Genomic DNA, 17,999 nt, shown 5'->3' on the forward strand with positions numbered 1-17,999 from the left:
GACATTACCTACGGATTGTTTTGGGTACCCGACTGACTGACCATATCTGGCTGACCATGGTGGTTCAATCCTGCTTTCTAGGGCTATAATGAGGGAAAGGTTGAGATGGCTAGAACATGTTCTGCGGCTGAAGTATGACATATTGTCAAAGACTGTCGTTTTAGTCCAACCGACTAGGGCTAAACAAAAAGCAGGTCGTTCACGGCTGGGGAGAGAGGATCTCGTAAGGAAAGATTCAAGGGAAATTGGGGCTTCCTGGGAGGGTTTAAGGAGGGACGCTTTCAATAAATTGGGATGAAGGAGGAGTGAGCGCAGCTGTGTTGGCCTCAGGTGGCTTGGTAAAACGGTATGTTGTTAGATGTGGTAGTTGTAACAGTAATTTTCAAATTTGTCAAGAGTATCCTTAACCCCCTTTCAAACTTGCCAAGAAAGAAAGGAAAAAGTATAAGGAGCAGGATTGCAAGAGCTGGTGCCGTCACCTTCATATTTAGGATACTCCTAATCTAAAGTGTAAAAACAACACACCTAAACCTCACTTCCCTGCTGAAAGCATTATTATACATCTGCTAATTATTATTGTAAGGATTGGCAAAGTTCGGGGGGTACCAGGCCCCTCCCAAATGAGATAACCCAGAAATGCAATTAAATAATGGACAGTGATAAAATAAAAAAAAACAAGTTTTTTCTTCGAACGAAAGTATAGAACAGCATTCAAGGTAAAAACAAACAGAAAAGTATCTATTTTATGATGGGGGAAGGGCTTCCACCCGCTCTTATTATGCGAAAACTTCACATTTTTTTCCGTTGCTCCAAGAATGAATACTTTGACACTAGAGTAACGTGAAAAACAATCAGAAACTTTCACAGGTTTGTAACCCCCATCCCCAACGCACATGCCTGGCCGGTAGGGAAGAATGAATTATTGACAATACATTAGTGACGCTGGTAGTTAAGATTACCACTCAACTTATCAAAAATAAAAATACCATTGATGAAGGTATGCTACCCGACTATACCCGCGTATCAAGTTGCTTCGGCAAGCTTCCATTAATGGGTATGGTTACCTGTCCAGTTTTTACTGATAAGTGACTGCAACAGGTACTTTAGGCTATGAAGAAACTCCCGGATATGTTTTTACCTCAATAAGGATATAACTAGGTTAAAAGAGTTAGAGGTAAGTGAATCATTTTGATTCCAGTCTGGTGTATCCCTTCAGCATTTTTATTGGATTTTTAGAGTTACTTCAACTGCATCTTAACCCCCTCTCCTTAAATCACTAACATAGTCTATGCACAAAAGCTAGAAAGATTTATTATAGGGCAGAAATTAGATAAAAAAAAGAAGAAATACAGCCTACGATTACATTCCCCATTCCAGGTATAACAGTCACTGCCAGTCATAATTGCATACAAGTCCCCCTCCCCCTTTAATGGGGCCAGATGCTGATCTAAGTGACATACAAAAGTTTGTTTGTTTCGTGGGTTCACCATTATCTTTTTGTGCGTATTTATAGTCAACAGTTGACTGATACTACCAAATAAAGCCAATTTTGGGAAAAATTTCAGCAACTTTTGTATCTGGGCCTAGGGCTATATCTGGCACCATTAGGGGAAAGGGCTAGGACTCAATTGTAATGGTAGTGATCGTTATATTTGGAAAGCGCATTGATTATCTAAAAGTATATTTCTTTTTTGTTGCCCGATTTCTGCCTTTTATAAACTTTAACCAAAACGTTTGCCAATCTAAGTGGTTTGCAATATTTTTTTCCCCTTGTCTTATTGACAGTTGAATCATAGTGCCAATTTAAAAAAAAAAAAAAAAAAAAAAAACAGGCAGATCGGTGAACCTTCGTCCATGCCCTAGTTCTACATCCAGGCATTAAGAAGGTGGGATTTTGATGACCCTATTAATTCTAGAATAAACAGGCTAGATGGAAAATCTCGGAACTTATAGAAACAATCATAAACATTTACTTTTAGAAAACGGTAAGGTCCGAAAGTCACGCCCTCACTGTGTAAGTGCCTGAAGCAGGAGCCTTAAGTCCTAGTTTTGAGCCCTAGTTTTGGCAGATTCATTTCTGGAAGTCTTATTAACGTAGCACAGCAACTAATGTTGCGTAACATAAAAAACTAACAGGGTTCTTATCTACCCCCTAGAATCAAAAATGATTACTTACGTACTATATCGGTCACACTGTTGTTCTTGATCTGTTGTAAAACCGGTTTCTCTCTGTGTACTCGGACAGAATTAGCTCAGCCTGAGTGAGAGAAACTATTATGCAGGTATATTTTCATTAAATATTAAATATATAGAGTCGTTTAGATTAGGTATTTAATATAATGCGTTCTGGGCGGCCTGCTTTCCATAATTCTCTGTTGTAGTTTCCATAATTTTGTTACTAAAGTATTGTATTTTCATCATATTATATTATATAGTAGCCTATATATAATATTATATTATATTTTCATCATATTACATCATATTATATAGTATATTTCATCATGATTAACCATACTTCACTTCTTGAGTGTGGTCGATATAACACGTAATTACTCATAATTGTTTGAAAAAATGGTACCAACAGGGATGCCGATTGGGTGAGGAGTATTTATCCCCTCTCAAAATTTTAAAATTCTCAATTTGGCCGTCCATTTTTAAGGGGAATGGTAAGTCGCCGTGAACCTGGACCCCGAATCATTACCCCCATGCGTACGTCCATGATTGCCATATATCCATTATTTTAAGAGTAAAAGAATCTCTGAATATTTCCAAGCAACATTTATGAAATGTTAATAATTGGATGGATGCGCATTGCCACTAGATAAAGATAAAAGAGCATAGCAAACAAGCATTATTTATTTCTCTTCTAAAATAAATAAATAACTATGGATCGTCATCAAGGCCGTACCCAGAGGGGGGGTAGGGGGCTTTGAGTTCCTCCCGAAATGATTTTTTGACTCGTAAAACCGTAACAAAAATGGATATAAACAAATTTTGTATGCGTTTTTGATGTTTTATGCGTACCCCCCCCCCCAAAAAAAAAATTTGTTTTGAATAAAACCTCCTCCGAAAAAAAATCCTGGGTACAGCCTTGATCGTCATTCAAGAAACGCTGCCAAATTACGGTAAGTGGTACCATGGGACTGTGTGGTACTATGTCAGGATCTTGTCATCAGGGATTGTTTGATCTCATTTCAGTTAAACGTATAATTTTATCTTTAGTTATCACCCTAAACATGCCCTGTCTCTGTTCTTGAGAAAAAGAGAGTTTTTATTAAAATAAAAAAAAAAGACCAACGACATTTCAACATCTGTTTAAGTTTAGCAGAAAAAGACAAGAACAAAACATGTCTTTATGTGTGTATTGCATCAGGCAAATACGCATGAATTTTGTTTTAGTGGGGAGGGCATGGGAGTAATGAAAAAAATAATCAGACAATATGAATAAGAAGTGCCAAATTTTTTTGGAAGAAATTAGGATTATAGGGGGATATAACTCCCTCTCTCTCGTATATGTCCCAGTATTGAATTCAATTTTACTTTGGTATCTGTAAATAAATCTAAGCATAGCAAAGTATGCCTTATTAAGTGGTTTCTGCATGATCGGTGCTCATGGTCTTGGGTATGAAATTCTGTGAAAGTGAGACTTTCGTTTTATTTGATATGCTGACTTACTATCCACAAAAATATGCAAATAAGTGTCTGTTGTCCTCTTAGGCAATATTAACATCGAGAGGACACTGTCAAATCAAAAGAAGCTGTGATTATTTCTCCAGGCCCATTGACATACGGAAACTTCAAAATTACTAAAATCATGTTCCTCTTTTATTATTTATCATTGTTTTAAAGCTGAGGGTGCAACCGTTGTCTGCTAAAATTGTGCTTTTTTGTGCAGAACATAGGTCGTTCTGTATTTATACACTTTGCTACCAATTTTTTCGGTTTGTGAAGTTTCCTAATACATTATCGAATTTAGTTTGAGGAAGCGTACCCAAAGAAGTACTAAAATGAAAATAAATGTTTAGACGCTTTATCCGATATTTGTCTGAAAGCCACACAAAAAAAAACAATATATTCCGGAAAATATGCTTCGCCTATTCGCCCTGGAAAAATACCTGATACCTCCTCCCCTGACACTAAGCTTAAGGTCTATGTCCACATATGAGAATATTAAATTTAATATTTTTTCATTTCACCATAAAAACTGAATGAACTATCTGCGGGGTCTCCATAGGAATAGTGTCGATATATTTTGCATTTGCCTCCCAAAAAAATGTTCAGAGCTTGCTCAAGACGAACACAAATATGACAGCCATTTAAAAAGATGTCTTATGTCTGGCGCCGAGGAACACCCTATTTTCTCGATAAATTATAAACATAGCAATATATATTAAAATACAAACAAACAAGAAATAATTATGTCTTAAAAATACCAAAATTTTACTGAGTCTGTCCATAAATGCTAGTCATTACCAGGGTCGTATCCAGGATTTTTTTTCGGTGGGGTGAGAGATTTACAAAAAACTTTAAAAAACCCATCGAAAATATGTTTATATTCATTTTTGTTACGGTTTTACGAGTCGGACAAACACTTCGGGGTGGGGGAGGGGGTCAAACCCCCTAAGCCCACCTGGGTACGGCCTCGGTTGTTACTTTTTATATACGTAAATAAATGTGTAACCTTTTTTTTAAATCTAATTGATTAGTAATCACATTCCGATAAAGGGGAAAATTTCGCAAAAATCTTCTGAGAAGTACGGTATTAAAGGTCTTATCACTTTCTTATCTTTCTGAGATGCGACATTCCTACGTATGTTAGTTCCAGTTGTGTCTGAGTAAGTTCAACTATAAATTGTGTTCTATCACGTTCGATTATGTCATTGTGATTAAATGGTTTTTACCAAATTAATAACTTCATATTTAATAAAGGAGTTTCATACATAAGAAACAGTGTGCTGACATATTACCGTTGTGTATTTACGTATTTAATGAGTACACTTTCTGATGTATGTTTTTTTTATTCCTATTTATCTATATTATTACTTTATTTCGAAATTTATTTCCCAAGATTCACAGACCATTAGAGCAGGGATAGATCCAGGTTGGCTTTGGTGCCCTCTCCCCAGCGAAACAAAAAACATTTCTTCAGTTTCCGTGCACTTCTTATTCAAATAATGGCATGAGTCTAGAATTGGGGCTATTGAGAAGAAAACATAAAAACAAATTCTTGCTTCGTAATATGCAGGGAAATTGTAGTTAACGAATTTTGGAAGTTATTCCACTGTACTTTACCCGCCCCCTCCCCCCTAAAGTGCAAAATATATCCCAAAATATAAATTCCCCATGCATGTTGTCAGGCGCCATTCTTTTTTAAAAAACCAACAGAGAAAAAAAAACTCAATGAAAAAAAAAACGTGACTGCGGCCAGTGGAGAGAAAAGACAAAAAATGTAAAACAACGCGGATATTTCGCCTGCATCAAAAAAAGGCGTCTGTAAACAAGTTCTGGAAAGGATTTATCCCAGGGAAATTTAGTAAGTGGGGTGTATAAGATTCCGTGTTCTTGTGGGAAGCTCTATATTGGTAGGACTCGCCAAAAATTTGTTGAAAGATTTATTGAGCATCGAAATTCAATAGAAAAAATCCTACAATTAAGCAAGTTTCCGGAAACTTTAGTTTCAGCCTTGGCAGAGCATATTTGGTTTCAACCCGATCATTTTGCACAATTTGATGAGGCGTAAGCTATTTCAAATGATAGGGGTTTTGCTCAGTGTGCCCCAATTCTAGGCTTTTAACCCAAATGAAATTTGTTTTGTATTATTCCCCTCCCCTCAATGGAATATGCCTTTCCTAGCCCTCGTATAAGAATTCCTAAGTACTATGAAGACTGCTGTTTGTACATATAAGAGGTCACATATAAGAGAGGATGTTTATTGACACCCTCTCCTTAGTGCACGAAGGATCTCAGCCCTATATCTTTCTGGGATGAATGTATATTCTAAGAATATATGATTCTAAGTTATGTAGAAATGTTTCTAAGAAAAATTTTCCTTTCACCTGCATTGGGCAAACTTATGAGCCACCATTCACTGGTGTTATACGGAAACCTGAGTTTCTAAGGAACCCCCTCTTTAGACAGCACCGATTTATTTCTTCATTTGTGACAGTTTTTGAAGCTAAACAAGTATCATTTTTTTTTCTTGCCTTTTGTGACATAAACAGATACCCTTTATATATTTTTACAAAATTTTAGATTGCCTAAGATATAAAGACCATGAAAATTTATAGAAATGACAGGAAACACCTTACTTTAGGATTATATTTTGGAGCCATTATTTTCGGCTACTTATTTTAAAATAAAATATATTGACAGGTGGAAATTTCATTTGATTTCCTGACTAACGCCGTTTTTTACAAGTTTTGATATGCCAAGGGATTATAGAGCTTTCCGTCGCAGCACCTGCATCATTAAATGGAGAATTGCCACCGTTTAGATTTTGTAAAATACCCATGTTCGGTACTTTCATTAGAAATACCTTTTTTTGGTATTTTCATTGAAGATTATCAAAAAATAAAACAAAATTACCCCCCTTCCCTCACCTGAATATTCGTAAATTGATGCCCCAGAAATCTTCATTAATCAGTTGAAAACATGTTTTATTAGAATATATCCTTGATGGAGGGATTCCAAGACATATCTTTCTTATGTAAATGTCTTTTAAGTGGTCAGCCTAAACTTAATAAAGCCTACATATTTTGATTTAATACCTATTCAGAAAATATATAAGTTAATATAAATAAATTAATATTAGTATAATATAATAGCTAATTATATTTAAGTGAATTATATAATGATTCACTTAATTATTTAATTTATATATAAGTAAAATATAAATGGGTGAAAATTCCATTTTCTTTCGTGACTTGTAGTGGTTTTTGGAATTCTTGCCTTGCCAAATAAGTATAAAGATTTAAGTGATATTACCTACATCAACAAAGAGGGAAATAATTTAGCTTTTGTTCACTATATCAATACCAGGGCTGTATCCTGAGGGTTCCCGGGATTGAACCCCTTCCCAAATTTTTTGTCCGACTCGTACAAAAGTAACAAAATGTATGCAAACAAATTTGTTTTGGGTTTTGTTATTTATTTTTTGATAACTCCCTCCCCCCCATAACAAAAATAACCCGTCTCGAAAAAAAAATCTTGCATACGATCTTGATCAATTCATAATCAAGCTCTACTTCGTATGTTAGAAAACGTAACTTACACTCGGCAGAAAGATTTTCATTTTTTCCATGTCCAACAAACCAGTAGAACAGCCTAAGAGAGCAGCTTGATTCCATCAAGGAGGCACACTTGTGCCCCTATAAAGAGGCGACCCACCACAATGTTAAACGAGTCCTAGCGGTCGCAGAGAGACAGCGGTGACCGCATTTTGTAGCCCAAGCTCCAACTAAGAAACGTGCAAAATTTCACCCCCCTCCGACTTTATCTTCATGGGTAAAAGTGGGCCGGAAGTTTCGACCCTCCGACCACAGCCCCTCTTTAACGTTGTCTGATTGGGCTGGAATTTAGTGGTTGAGCATTCCTATGGCTCGAAATCTTATCTTCAAAATTTCAGAACAATCTAATTACTCCGTCCCTGTTTTCCAAAAAACAAATATAACCACTTTACGTTCATTTCTCTTTTTTTTATTAGCCACGCCTACAGGCTACAGATGGCTACAGATCCGAGTGAATGAGGACTCATTCGAAGCGGAATTCGACCTGTTAGGGCCTTTTGATATTTTCAGACCGAAAAATTATCCCCCGAATTTACATTTACGAAAAACCTCGTTTTCCCATAAGACCCAATGTTAATTTTTCCCACCACAGCCCCCCTTTAACGTTGTCTGATCCGGCTGAAATCTAGAGGATAAGCTTTCCTGGGGCCTGGGAGCTTATTTTTAAAATTTCAGCTCAATCCGATCACTCCTTCCCTGTTTTCCAAAAACCAAATATCAAGTTTTGTGGGGATTTGCTTGCGTCAAAAATACATCGCACAGAATAAAAATAATGTAATGTCTCTGTAGTACAGTTGTCGCTATTCCTGACTGTCAGGCGGAACATTCGAGTTCGATTCTCCGTCAGAGAAATTTTTTTATATATTGAATTTAAAGTTTAAAAAAGGAACTCAGTTTCTTTTTTAAATCCAATCTATTAAATCCTTCGGCTCAAAAGGCGTCTCCAGAAGAATATCACAGTCGGCCTTCAGGTTACAGGTAAGTCTCCACTGCTTTGATAACATGGGGCCTGGGGCGGCTGATAAAAATCTTACTGTGCATTTGATTTGAGTATTCCGGAATTAAAAGCCTTAACACAAGAATCTTCAAAAGCGGGGGGTTTGGGAGGCGGCAGCCCCCCATTTTTAACTCCTCAAAAGATCAGCTAATAGTTAGTCAAGCAATAATAAGTTATAAACTGTACAAAAAAGTGCAGAAATTATTTGAAAAAAACTACGTTTTCTAAAGAGTTAAAGAGGCTGAGTCACAAGTTCGAACCTTAAAACGTACAGGGATTAGGAGGTGCAGTTGGGGCTGCCGCCCCCAAACCACCGCTTCTGTATATGAAAGGGCTGTGCCCTCCTCAACGCCTCGCTCTTTACGCTAAAGTTTTTATTGTTTAAAAAAAAGAGTTGTGAGAAAGTCAAACTTTAGCTTAAAGAGCGAGGTGTTGAGGAGGGCACAGCCCCTTTCATATACGGAAGCAGGGGTTTGGGGGACGGCAGCCCCCCAACGTCACCTCCTAATCCCTGTACGTTTTAAGGTTCGAACTTGTGACTCAGCCTCTTTAACTCTTTTGAAAACGTAGTTTTTTTCAAATAATATTAGTATAGAGAAGGAAAGCTAATTTTCTTCCACTTATTGATGCAGGTACTGTCGCCGAAAGCTCTATAGCTACTTGGCAAATATGAAGAAAATTGCTTATAAAAATCGGTAAAAGTCTCCAAGCTTCTTCTTAAATTTTCACCTAATTTTCCACAATTCATAGCTGCAAGGTGGAATTCAGATCCTCGAATTATTTTTAGAAAATATATGATTGAACATCAAAAAGTGATTAAACCTTTTTGCCCCTTATTGCCTTTTTGCCCACTTATTGATGCAGGTACTGTCGCCGAAAGCTCTATAGCTACTTGGCAAATATGAAGAAAATTGCTTATAAAAATTGGTAAAAGTCTCCAAGCTTCTTCTTAAATTTTCACCTAATTTTCCACAATTCATAGCTGCAAGGTGGAATTCAGATCCTCGAATTATTTTTAGAAAATATATGATTGAACATCAAAAAGTGATTAAACCTTTTTGCTTTACTTTGCTAAGATGTAACCGTATGACAGAATGTATGCATTACTAAAAAGAAAAACATCCAATCTAAAAATCACTGCAGCTTGATTACAGCTGAGGAAATTAAAAAAAAGAATTGGGAGGGGGGCTATAGCTTTTTGAACCATCATTCTTGGCTATTTTATTAACAATAAAATCTAAAAAGACAAAATATCTATTTTGGCTCTGTGATTTGTACTGGATTTTATAAATGTATTTACAGAGCTTTCAGAGCTACAGAGCTTTCAGAGGCCCTATAAGCAACAATAAATGGAGAAAAAATAGCCTTTATTCTCAATATCAATGCAGAGTCAAGCTCTGCTGGTTTGTTCTTAAAGTTTGTTAGAAAAATTTGACCTACACAGGGCTGAAGGGTTTTCTTTTTTTCAGGTTTCTAGCAAACCTGTCCCCCCTAGCCGAGTGGTTAGCGCTCTGGGCTTGAAATCCTGAGGTCAGGGGTTCGAGTCCTGGCGTTCCTGGTTATTTGGTTTGGAACACAGTTCATATAATTATCCAGTAAGCTTATCGCAGATCATTTCTGGTCTTCGTTCTCGGTGCGAACAAAAAGCTCCTCCCACTTATTTCTGCATTAGCGGGAATGCGGGTTAGTCTGTTTCCGATTGTTTCCAACAAAGTGCATTATTCGTAATAGCGGGTTTCCACTTGTTTCCGATTAGATCACAGTCTGACTTGTCTACCCATGAAAAGATCTGATGCCGCTTATGTTTATATCTGCAAAAACGTTCTGCGGAGCACTCGCACCCCGGTCCGGGTTTTTATAATGGGTGAGATAGAGAATGATCATACTGGATAATTATATGAACTGTGGTTTGGAACTGGCGTCAATGGTGTGACTCTGTAAGCTCAGCCAGAGTCGAGTCGTCCAGCTCTAAATGGGTACCTAAAGAAATCTGGGGGGGGGAGCACGAGAAACGTCGGATGATTTGCCACCAACCACGCGTTGCACTCCCGGCTGAAGGCATTGAATCAGGAGATGGATACCTGCGCAATGCTGACCATGGTCTGCATGCAGAAAAAGTACATAGAGCAACATAGAGCTATAAATATAAATATAATAACTATTACTTTGAGGATGACTCAATCCCCCGCAGTCCCCGGGGGAAGGGCTGCAAGTTATGAACTTTGCCCAATGTTTACATATAGTATTGGTTATTGGGAAGTATACAGACGTTTTCAGGGGGGATTTTTCTGGTAGTGGGAGGGTCGGACGTTACGTGGGAGGATCTTTCTACGGAGGAAGTTTTCATGGGGGAATGGACATTGCTGTGAAGGAAGTGCCGGATTTCCCAGCATTATTTAAAAACGATCAGAAATTAAATAAAAAAAACGAGTTTTTTCAGCTGAAAGTAAGGAGCAAAATCAAAACTTAAAGCGAACAGAAATTATTACGTATATGAGGGGGTTAAACCCCTAGTCAATACCTCACTTTTTACGCTAAGGTTTTTTTAGTACTTTCATTAGAGCTATTTATTCTAATTAAACGGCCTTTGGGATTAAAGGGTCATTCTTAGACAATTGGAAAAAAAAATCGAACTTCAGCGTGAAGAGCAAGGTATTGACTAGGGGGCGAACCCCCTAATATACGTAATTAAAAATGTACGAATATTGAAGTTCGTTACGTAAGTTAATACGTAAGTTACGTATATTTATTATTGATAAAAACGTTCATAAATCAATTTAAAGGTTCTAGTACCCTTTCTAAGTAATTAAAAAAGTTGGACGGCAACTAGGCCCCTCTTCCGCCCCCTTTTCTCAAAATCGTCCGATCAAAATTTCAAAAAAGCAATAAAAATGTAAAATTAATATGCAAATTTCGTTTTAGTTATTCATGTACGGTGAGCCAAGATCAAAACCTGCAGTAATTAAAAAAATTCAAAAATTAAATAAAAAAAACAAGTTTTTTTAACTGAAAGTAAGCGACATTCAAACTTAAAACGAACAGAAATTATTCCGTATATGAAAGGGGCTGTCCCCTCCTCAACGCCTTGCTCTTTACGCTAAAGTTTGACTCTGTCTCACAACTCTATTTTTTTAAACAAAAAAAAACTTTAGCGTAAAGAGCGACCACTAAAAAATTACAGAAGAATAGCGAGGTATCTGGAAATTTTGTTACCTAAAAAAAAAATCCCAGTATAAATTAAATGTAATGTTTCATTTAAGTGTTTTTTCCAAGTTTTTTTTTTCAATGACCGTTTTTCCAAATATTAAGTACTATTGTTAGGTTAATGTAGTGTTTCATTTAAGTTTTTTATGATGATCGTTGATCAAAGTTTATATTATTTGTACCTTTCATTTATGTTATTTTAATGTGTTCATGGCCGTATATTTGGCTTTAAAATACACTTACCTATCATTCTATCTAATATGTATAATAATTGTACCAAATACATTTTCCATGCAAACCCGCTATACCCCCCCCCCCTCCCTAATGTGCGAATCTATAGTCCGAATTTATTTCTAAGCAACGAAGAAACTAACGAAAAAACCGTTGTGTTCTCGAATTTCATACAACGTAAACTTGAGTGAGTGGTGCATAATTCACAAGTACCAAAATTAAAAAAAATTAAAAAAGCGGAAATAAAAAAAAAAATTCAAATAAAATTCTCAAATTTAGAAAGCCTTATTTTCTACGGTTTTTTTTCGGGGGGGGGGGATAACACCGGCAACTATTCAGACAACACGTCCAAATGTCTAAACTTTTTTCCTAAATTTCAAAATTTTGGTTGCAAAGGAGAGCTGAAGGGTTCGCATTGTCATAATCATGATAATACTCCTAGTTGTCACAAGTAGCATATCACAACAGGAGTTATTATTGGAGAACGGCGATAATTATTCAGATGACACGTATAAGGTGATGTGTTAATTTTGGGATGTATGGAAAAAAAAAACAAAGAAGAGTGTACACCTGTCCGAATATCTCAACTTTTTTCCTAAATGTCAAAATGTTGGTTGGCAAGGAGAGCTGAAGTGTGGCAAGTGTGGCAATTGAAGTGTGGCAATTGTGGCAATTTGAAACGGCATTTGGCATTACAGTTTTTTTTTACTCCTAATTAACACAAGTTTTTTTCGTTGTTTTTTTTTGTATGCAAGAACATTAATTTGAAATCAGCCATCACATTTTCACTCGGTCACTTTGCCCATTTAGGGGTGGCATTTTTCTTTAGCGACAGAGAAAGATCAGAAGTACTAGGGATGGGTTAGATGAGGGTGAGTGGGAGTAGTTGGTAGTTGAGTGATATTCGGAAACACTGAAAATTAGATGTTATGCCAATAGCGCATAATAAATCATTATAAAGATTCCCGCCCAACACCATACAGTTTTGGCAAGTTTAATGTTAAAGTATTTGTAAAAAAAAAAGTAGCCCACTGAAGCTGGTTGTTAAATTAAATGGATCGAGTATCAAAGTAGGAGTCATTTGGAGTCCTTAATTCTACTATGATTTAATTTTCATTCTTACCTGGCTCTCCTCTGTGGTAGTACATGGATTGATATCAGTCTGGCGAAGCTGGGCCCAGGATTCGATCTGACTTCTGCAGGGTTGATGAAAGAAGGAGCCCATCAGCTAAATATATTCTCACGAAACATCATTATGAAGCCCTATTCGCAACAGATGATCCAGGAGGAACTATTTATTTTGGTAAAATTCTAGATTAGGGGCTAGGGGCTAATTCTAGAGCAGGGGGTTTTACGAAACATCATTATGAAGCCCTATTCGCAACAGATGGCCCAGGAGAAACTAATTATTTTGGTAAAATTCTAGATTAGGGGCTAGGGGCTAATTCTAAATTAGGGGCTTTTACGAAACATCATTATGAAACCCTATTCGCAACAGATAGCCAAGGAGGAACTAATTGTTTTGGTAAAATTCTAGATCAGTGGCTTTTTTTTATCTTCATAAGGGGCTAGGGGCTAATTCTAGATTAGTGGCTTTTACGAAACATCGTTATGAAGTCCTATTTGCAACAGATGGCCCAGGAGGAGCTCATTATTTTGGTAAAATTCTAGATTAGAGGCTTTTTTATCTTTAAAAAATTGTTGAGTTGGGTGAATAAAACTCTCTTGAATAGATCCAGAGACTCAATGGTCCTTTGGGAATGTGTTTTGAAGTACGCACCTCCACCTTTCCCTCTGTTTAGGGCATTGACCTTTGATGACCTTTTACAGTCTTTCTATTATGAACGTGAAACCTTGAGAAATGCATCTACTACTCAAATGAGGCCCAAGGAAAGTGTTTGAGCCTCCTAACTTTGCTTAATCCTGACTTTAACGGTTTAAAAAAAAATCATAAATCTATTTCTTAAAATTAGGAAAAAAATTATATGGCTTAAAATCATACTGAAACAATAGGAATTGCATTTCAAACGCTATGTCAATGAAAAAGAGATCGAAAACCCAAAACTAAGGTAAAATGTGTTTTTTTTTCAAAATTTTGATGTCATCAATACAATCTCCTAAGCCTTAGAAATGAAGAAAGGGTTGATATAGTAGCCTGAAAACTTTAATATATGTTTCATTTTCATATTTTTTTTTTCGTTTTCAGACTGAAGATTATCTTTGCGATTTTCTATATTTTTTGCCTTTTTCATCTTCATTTCGTTCTTCGTTTTCTTGTACAAAACTAAAATAATATTATATTTTGACAAAAAATCGCAAAATCTTAGACTTTTTACAGTTTAACACAACATTAAAAAATGCAAGGTCTTTGACTTGAGGTAATTTGCTGATCTTATGGTCTGTGAAAGCAGGTTAAATTACTATTGTACTATAAGTTTGTCGCAACTGGACCAATTAACCAACAAAGAAAGCATAAAGTGGGAGCACTTGAAAGAAAATTAGTTTACTCATCCGAAAAAATATTCAATTATTCGTGAAAACAACGGATCATTTTTCTGACCGAATAAGTGAAAAAGCGTCAAATTAAAACTTGACGCCAAATGAACCAAATCGACAAAATTAACCGAGAAATTTGACAGCGGAAGCCTAAGACCAGAATATCGGAATTATTTTTTTTTATACAGATTTTAAAGAAAATATAAAGAAAAAAATACACAGAAGATGTAATAAAATATTAAGTGTGAAGAAAACACGCGTCTAGATAGGAGAGGGGATCCACTCTCAGAGACGAAATTCCAAAAATATGACTACTAATCCCCAGTAATTTTCTAAAATGGTTATTGGATTTCTTTTTTTATGTTTTCATGAATCCCAAATTCCTGAAAAATGTTCTTTCCTGTTACCTGGTGCCATACACCTTACACACCAACAAAGGGTTCGAGAAAAACGGTTTGACAACCAGCCAGTTACTTTCATAGGGTGAGAATAGCTTAGATCTCGTTTTGAAATATTCCAAAGTATAAGAAAGCTGCTTTTCAGGGTGTTTCGACATATGTAAAGTTCATAAAGATTAAAGTTGCAAGTTTCCCCTAAATATTTCCAACGATTTCCACCCACCCCAATAGGGGACGACCTGCTTTTTGGGAGGGTTTAAAGAGGAAGGCTTTGAATAGATCGGGATGGAAGAGGAGCGTGCGTGGCTGTTTTGGCCTCAGTGGACTTGGTGCTGCAGTGAGTAGTTAGTAGTAGTAGTATGTAAGAAAGGAATGCTTTTGGAGAGACTAATTTCATGACATTTTAGAACTTAATTGGCTCTCTTTTGTGCCAAGAGCCAGTAAAATGAAAGAAATATTAAATTCCATTTAATTGGCTCTCCTATGTGAAATTTTAAGCGACTAAAAAGAACGACAGCTTATGCGTTACACGATTTTTTAGACATAGTCCCTCTGTTTTTCCATAATTGTATTATCAAATTTAATGTTCCAAGAACCCAATAACAAAAGGTTTATGTATGCACAAAAACTGAAAGCTGAATCTTCTCTGCGCAAGCTAGTCATGAATGGATGTTTATTTGTTTGCTTGTTGTTTTTGTTTTTTTACTGGGTGTGATCATATGATCCAATTCAAGTTCATTTATTACTACTAATATAGTTAACAAATAGTTGAAAATTTCTATAGTTTATAGTTAGTACCAAATTAATAACAATTTATTAATAAATAGCTACAAATATCTGGTAGAGATGCAAGTACACTATGCACAGAAAAAAAAATTGGTCAGCTAAAGAACAATTAAAAAGATGTCAAGTCGATATAGAAGACATGTTCACAAAATTAAAAATGTAATAGGAAAGTTAACTTACCACATGACGGCAGATATACCCCCCCCCCCAAAAAAAATGAGTTAGAACAGAAGTGGTCGTAAATTGTCAAGAGAGGGCTCAGTGGGACAAAAATTCAACTCTTTAACTTTTTACTTTCATTTGAAAAAAAAACTTGTCTTTCTTCAATAGATATGAATATATCTATATAGAAGACTTCTTTTTGAACCTAAAAAGATTAGAGTTAGATGACACCGGGGGTAATTGAATAGGGTCGATTTAAATGGTGATTGAGTTGAATGGAGTTTAGTTGAATTGGGTTGACTTGACTGAGGTTCTGCTAGATGGAATTGAACTAAATAAAGGTTGATCAAATGAAGGTTGACGTGAATGGGGGCGGAGGTGCACCCGGTTCTGTTTGAATTTGGCTGAGTTGAATGAGGTTAAGATGAATGGGATTTAGTCTTCGGGGTTGATTTACAAAGGATGAATTTCATTTTTGTAATTTTTTTTATAGTAGGAGTGCTATTGATTTCATTCAGGATTTTATTCTCAGCCTTACGAGCTACATTATCTCTGCCGGGGGATTTTTTTTGGTATATTATGGTGATCTGTAAATAATCTTTATTTATTTACGCTACAATTCCCTTTATACCTGATGTTTTTTTGTCATTAAAATTACAAGAAAAAATTATTGTTCTGTCCCCCTTCTGAAAAAAATTTTGCGTAACGGCCCGCCGTGTAGCTCTTATTGAAGAAGTTGAAAAATTGTTCCTTTTCATATTTGCCACAGATTAGACAGAAACACAGACCTGTGAGTCTTTAAACGGTGCTCCTTTTATTGAATTTTATTTAAAAAATGGGATATACATCTTATTATTATTATTATTATCAATAAACTGGGTAATGATATAATTCAAGCCAATCGAAGCATATTTTTCTCTTTGGTACGATATCTCACTATTAAGGGATTCGGCACCTTAAAGGATCACCCTATCTTGTCCATTATAAACTTGTTTAGTTTACGTGGCCATAATATTTAGAATTGATTAAGCCGTCTTGTTATAAATTGGAGAACTTTGATAAGAGATCTGAATAAAGACAGAAAACTAAAAGTCATAACCCACTTTCTCAGAAATCTTTGAAAAACCCTTTAACTTCTCTCGTTTTGTCCAGGAGATGGAAATATTCAGTTTCGGGACAATTTGCATCATTAAAAAGTGTGAATTTGGTTTTTTCGATGAAACAGAGGAGAATTTTCTGTTTAAAGTTCAAGAAAGGGCATTTTCTAAAAATGTTTCAAAATACCTGAGAAAAATCAACTCAAAGGAAATATCATGTTAGTATTTTGGCTGCTTCGGAAGTTCCCCGTTGTGCTACCCGATTTGATCAAAAACCTTACTGACACAAGGGACGTAAAATCTAATTTAATTTTCAATAAAATTTTGTAGTCACAGTATAGATTCTCAATAGCTCTCAATGTCGATGGTACCGAGCCCTCTTGGAGAATTTGCTAACGGGCCCTGAGGCTCGTAAAATGCTTTTAAGGTTTTGAGTCTCCTTAATAATTCTGAGGCTTAGTGAAAATCTAATTATCGTTATATTTTTAGAATGACAATTTCATGATGGCTTCGTTTCGGAGTTTGAATGCAATTGATTTCTCGGACTATTTCTGTGAGTTTCAAAATGTTTCTCATAAAGTGGAATCAAATGACGAAGATAAGCCAGGTATGTTTCCCTGACTTTAACTCTTAGACATAATAAAATAAGAGAGAGTTTCTTTTTTGGACTAGCGTAAAATTGTTTTGGAAAAAGTAAACGTATTCCGACTTTTTTTCGGAAACGGTCCTTATTGACAATGCGCTGTTTTAATGTGAGCCTAGTCGCCCCGTATACCACTTTCTCCATTTTAGCCTGCCGAGCACAAAGTTTGTCAAGACAAGCGTAGGCTGATTACGCAGAAAAACATTTAAAAATGTGTATTTACAAGAACATATGTGACGAGAAAATCAACAGTGTAACACAACGAAATGTCATTAAATTTCCTTTCATTGTTTGGGGTTTTTTTTTGGGGGGGGGGTAAATTTAAGCATTTACTAGTTTGCTACTGAAGTGATGGTTTTTACATATGAAAATATTGATACTATCGGTCAATAGAAAAGGTAAGAAAAATTCTCCAAATTTTAGTTTTATTGAAAAAAAAGAAAAACACGACAAAATACATTCTCTTAGGAATTTCATGCAAAATTGTAGAATATAGATTTATCCCAAAAATTAAAGAATCAAGCTTCATTTTAAAATATTAAAAACCTCATTTTTCTTGCGTATGCCTCATAGATAATGAAAGATTACAATTATTAATTAGATTTCTTAAGCTAAAAATTTAACGAATCATATTTCTTCACTATTTTTTTCCAGAATTGAAAATGTTGGCCGACTTCAAGCCATGGGAGCCAGGAGCTA

The 17,999-nt window shown here is 35.8% G+C and overlaps 1 protein-coding gene across 1 annotated transcript in view; it reads left to right on the forward strand.

The window, feature by feature from the left end:
* Positions 1-4,855: 4,855 nt before the first annotated feature.
* Positions 4,856-17,999, forward strand: part of LOC148948318 (uncharacterized) — a 135,672-nt gene continuing 122,528 nt past the window's right edge. Inside the window, exons 1-2 of the mRNA XM_089094886.1 lie at positions 4,856-5,006; positions 17,147-17,264. Of these exons, the coding sequence (XP_088951012.1) occupies positions 4,989-5,006; positions 17,147-17,264 (136 nt within the window). The 5' untranslated portion in view covers positions 4,856-4,988. The remainder of the gene's footprint in view (positions 5,007-17,146; positions 17,265-17,999) is intronic.

This window comes from Artemia sp. Qi Xiang Cuo, chromosome 9, assembly GCF_049724085.1.
Source record: "Artemia sp. Qi Xiang Cuo chromosome 9, ASM4972408v1, whole genome shotgun sequence".
NCBI classification, from domain to species: domain Eukaryota; kingdom Metazoa; phylum Arthropoda; class Branchiopoda; order Anostraca; family Artemiidae; genus Artemia; species Artemia sp. Qi Xiang Cuo.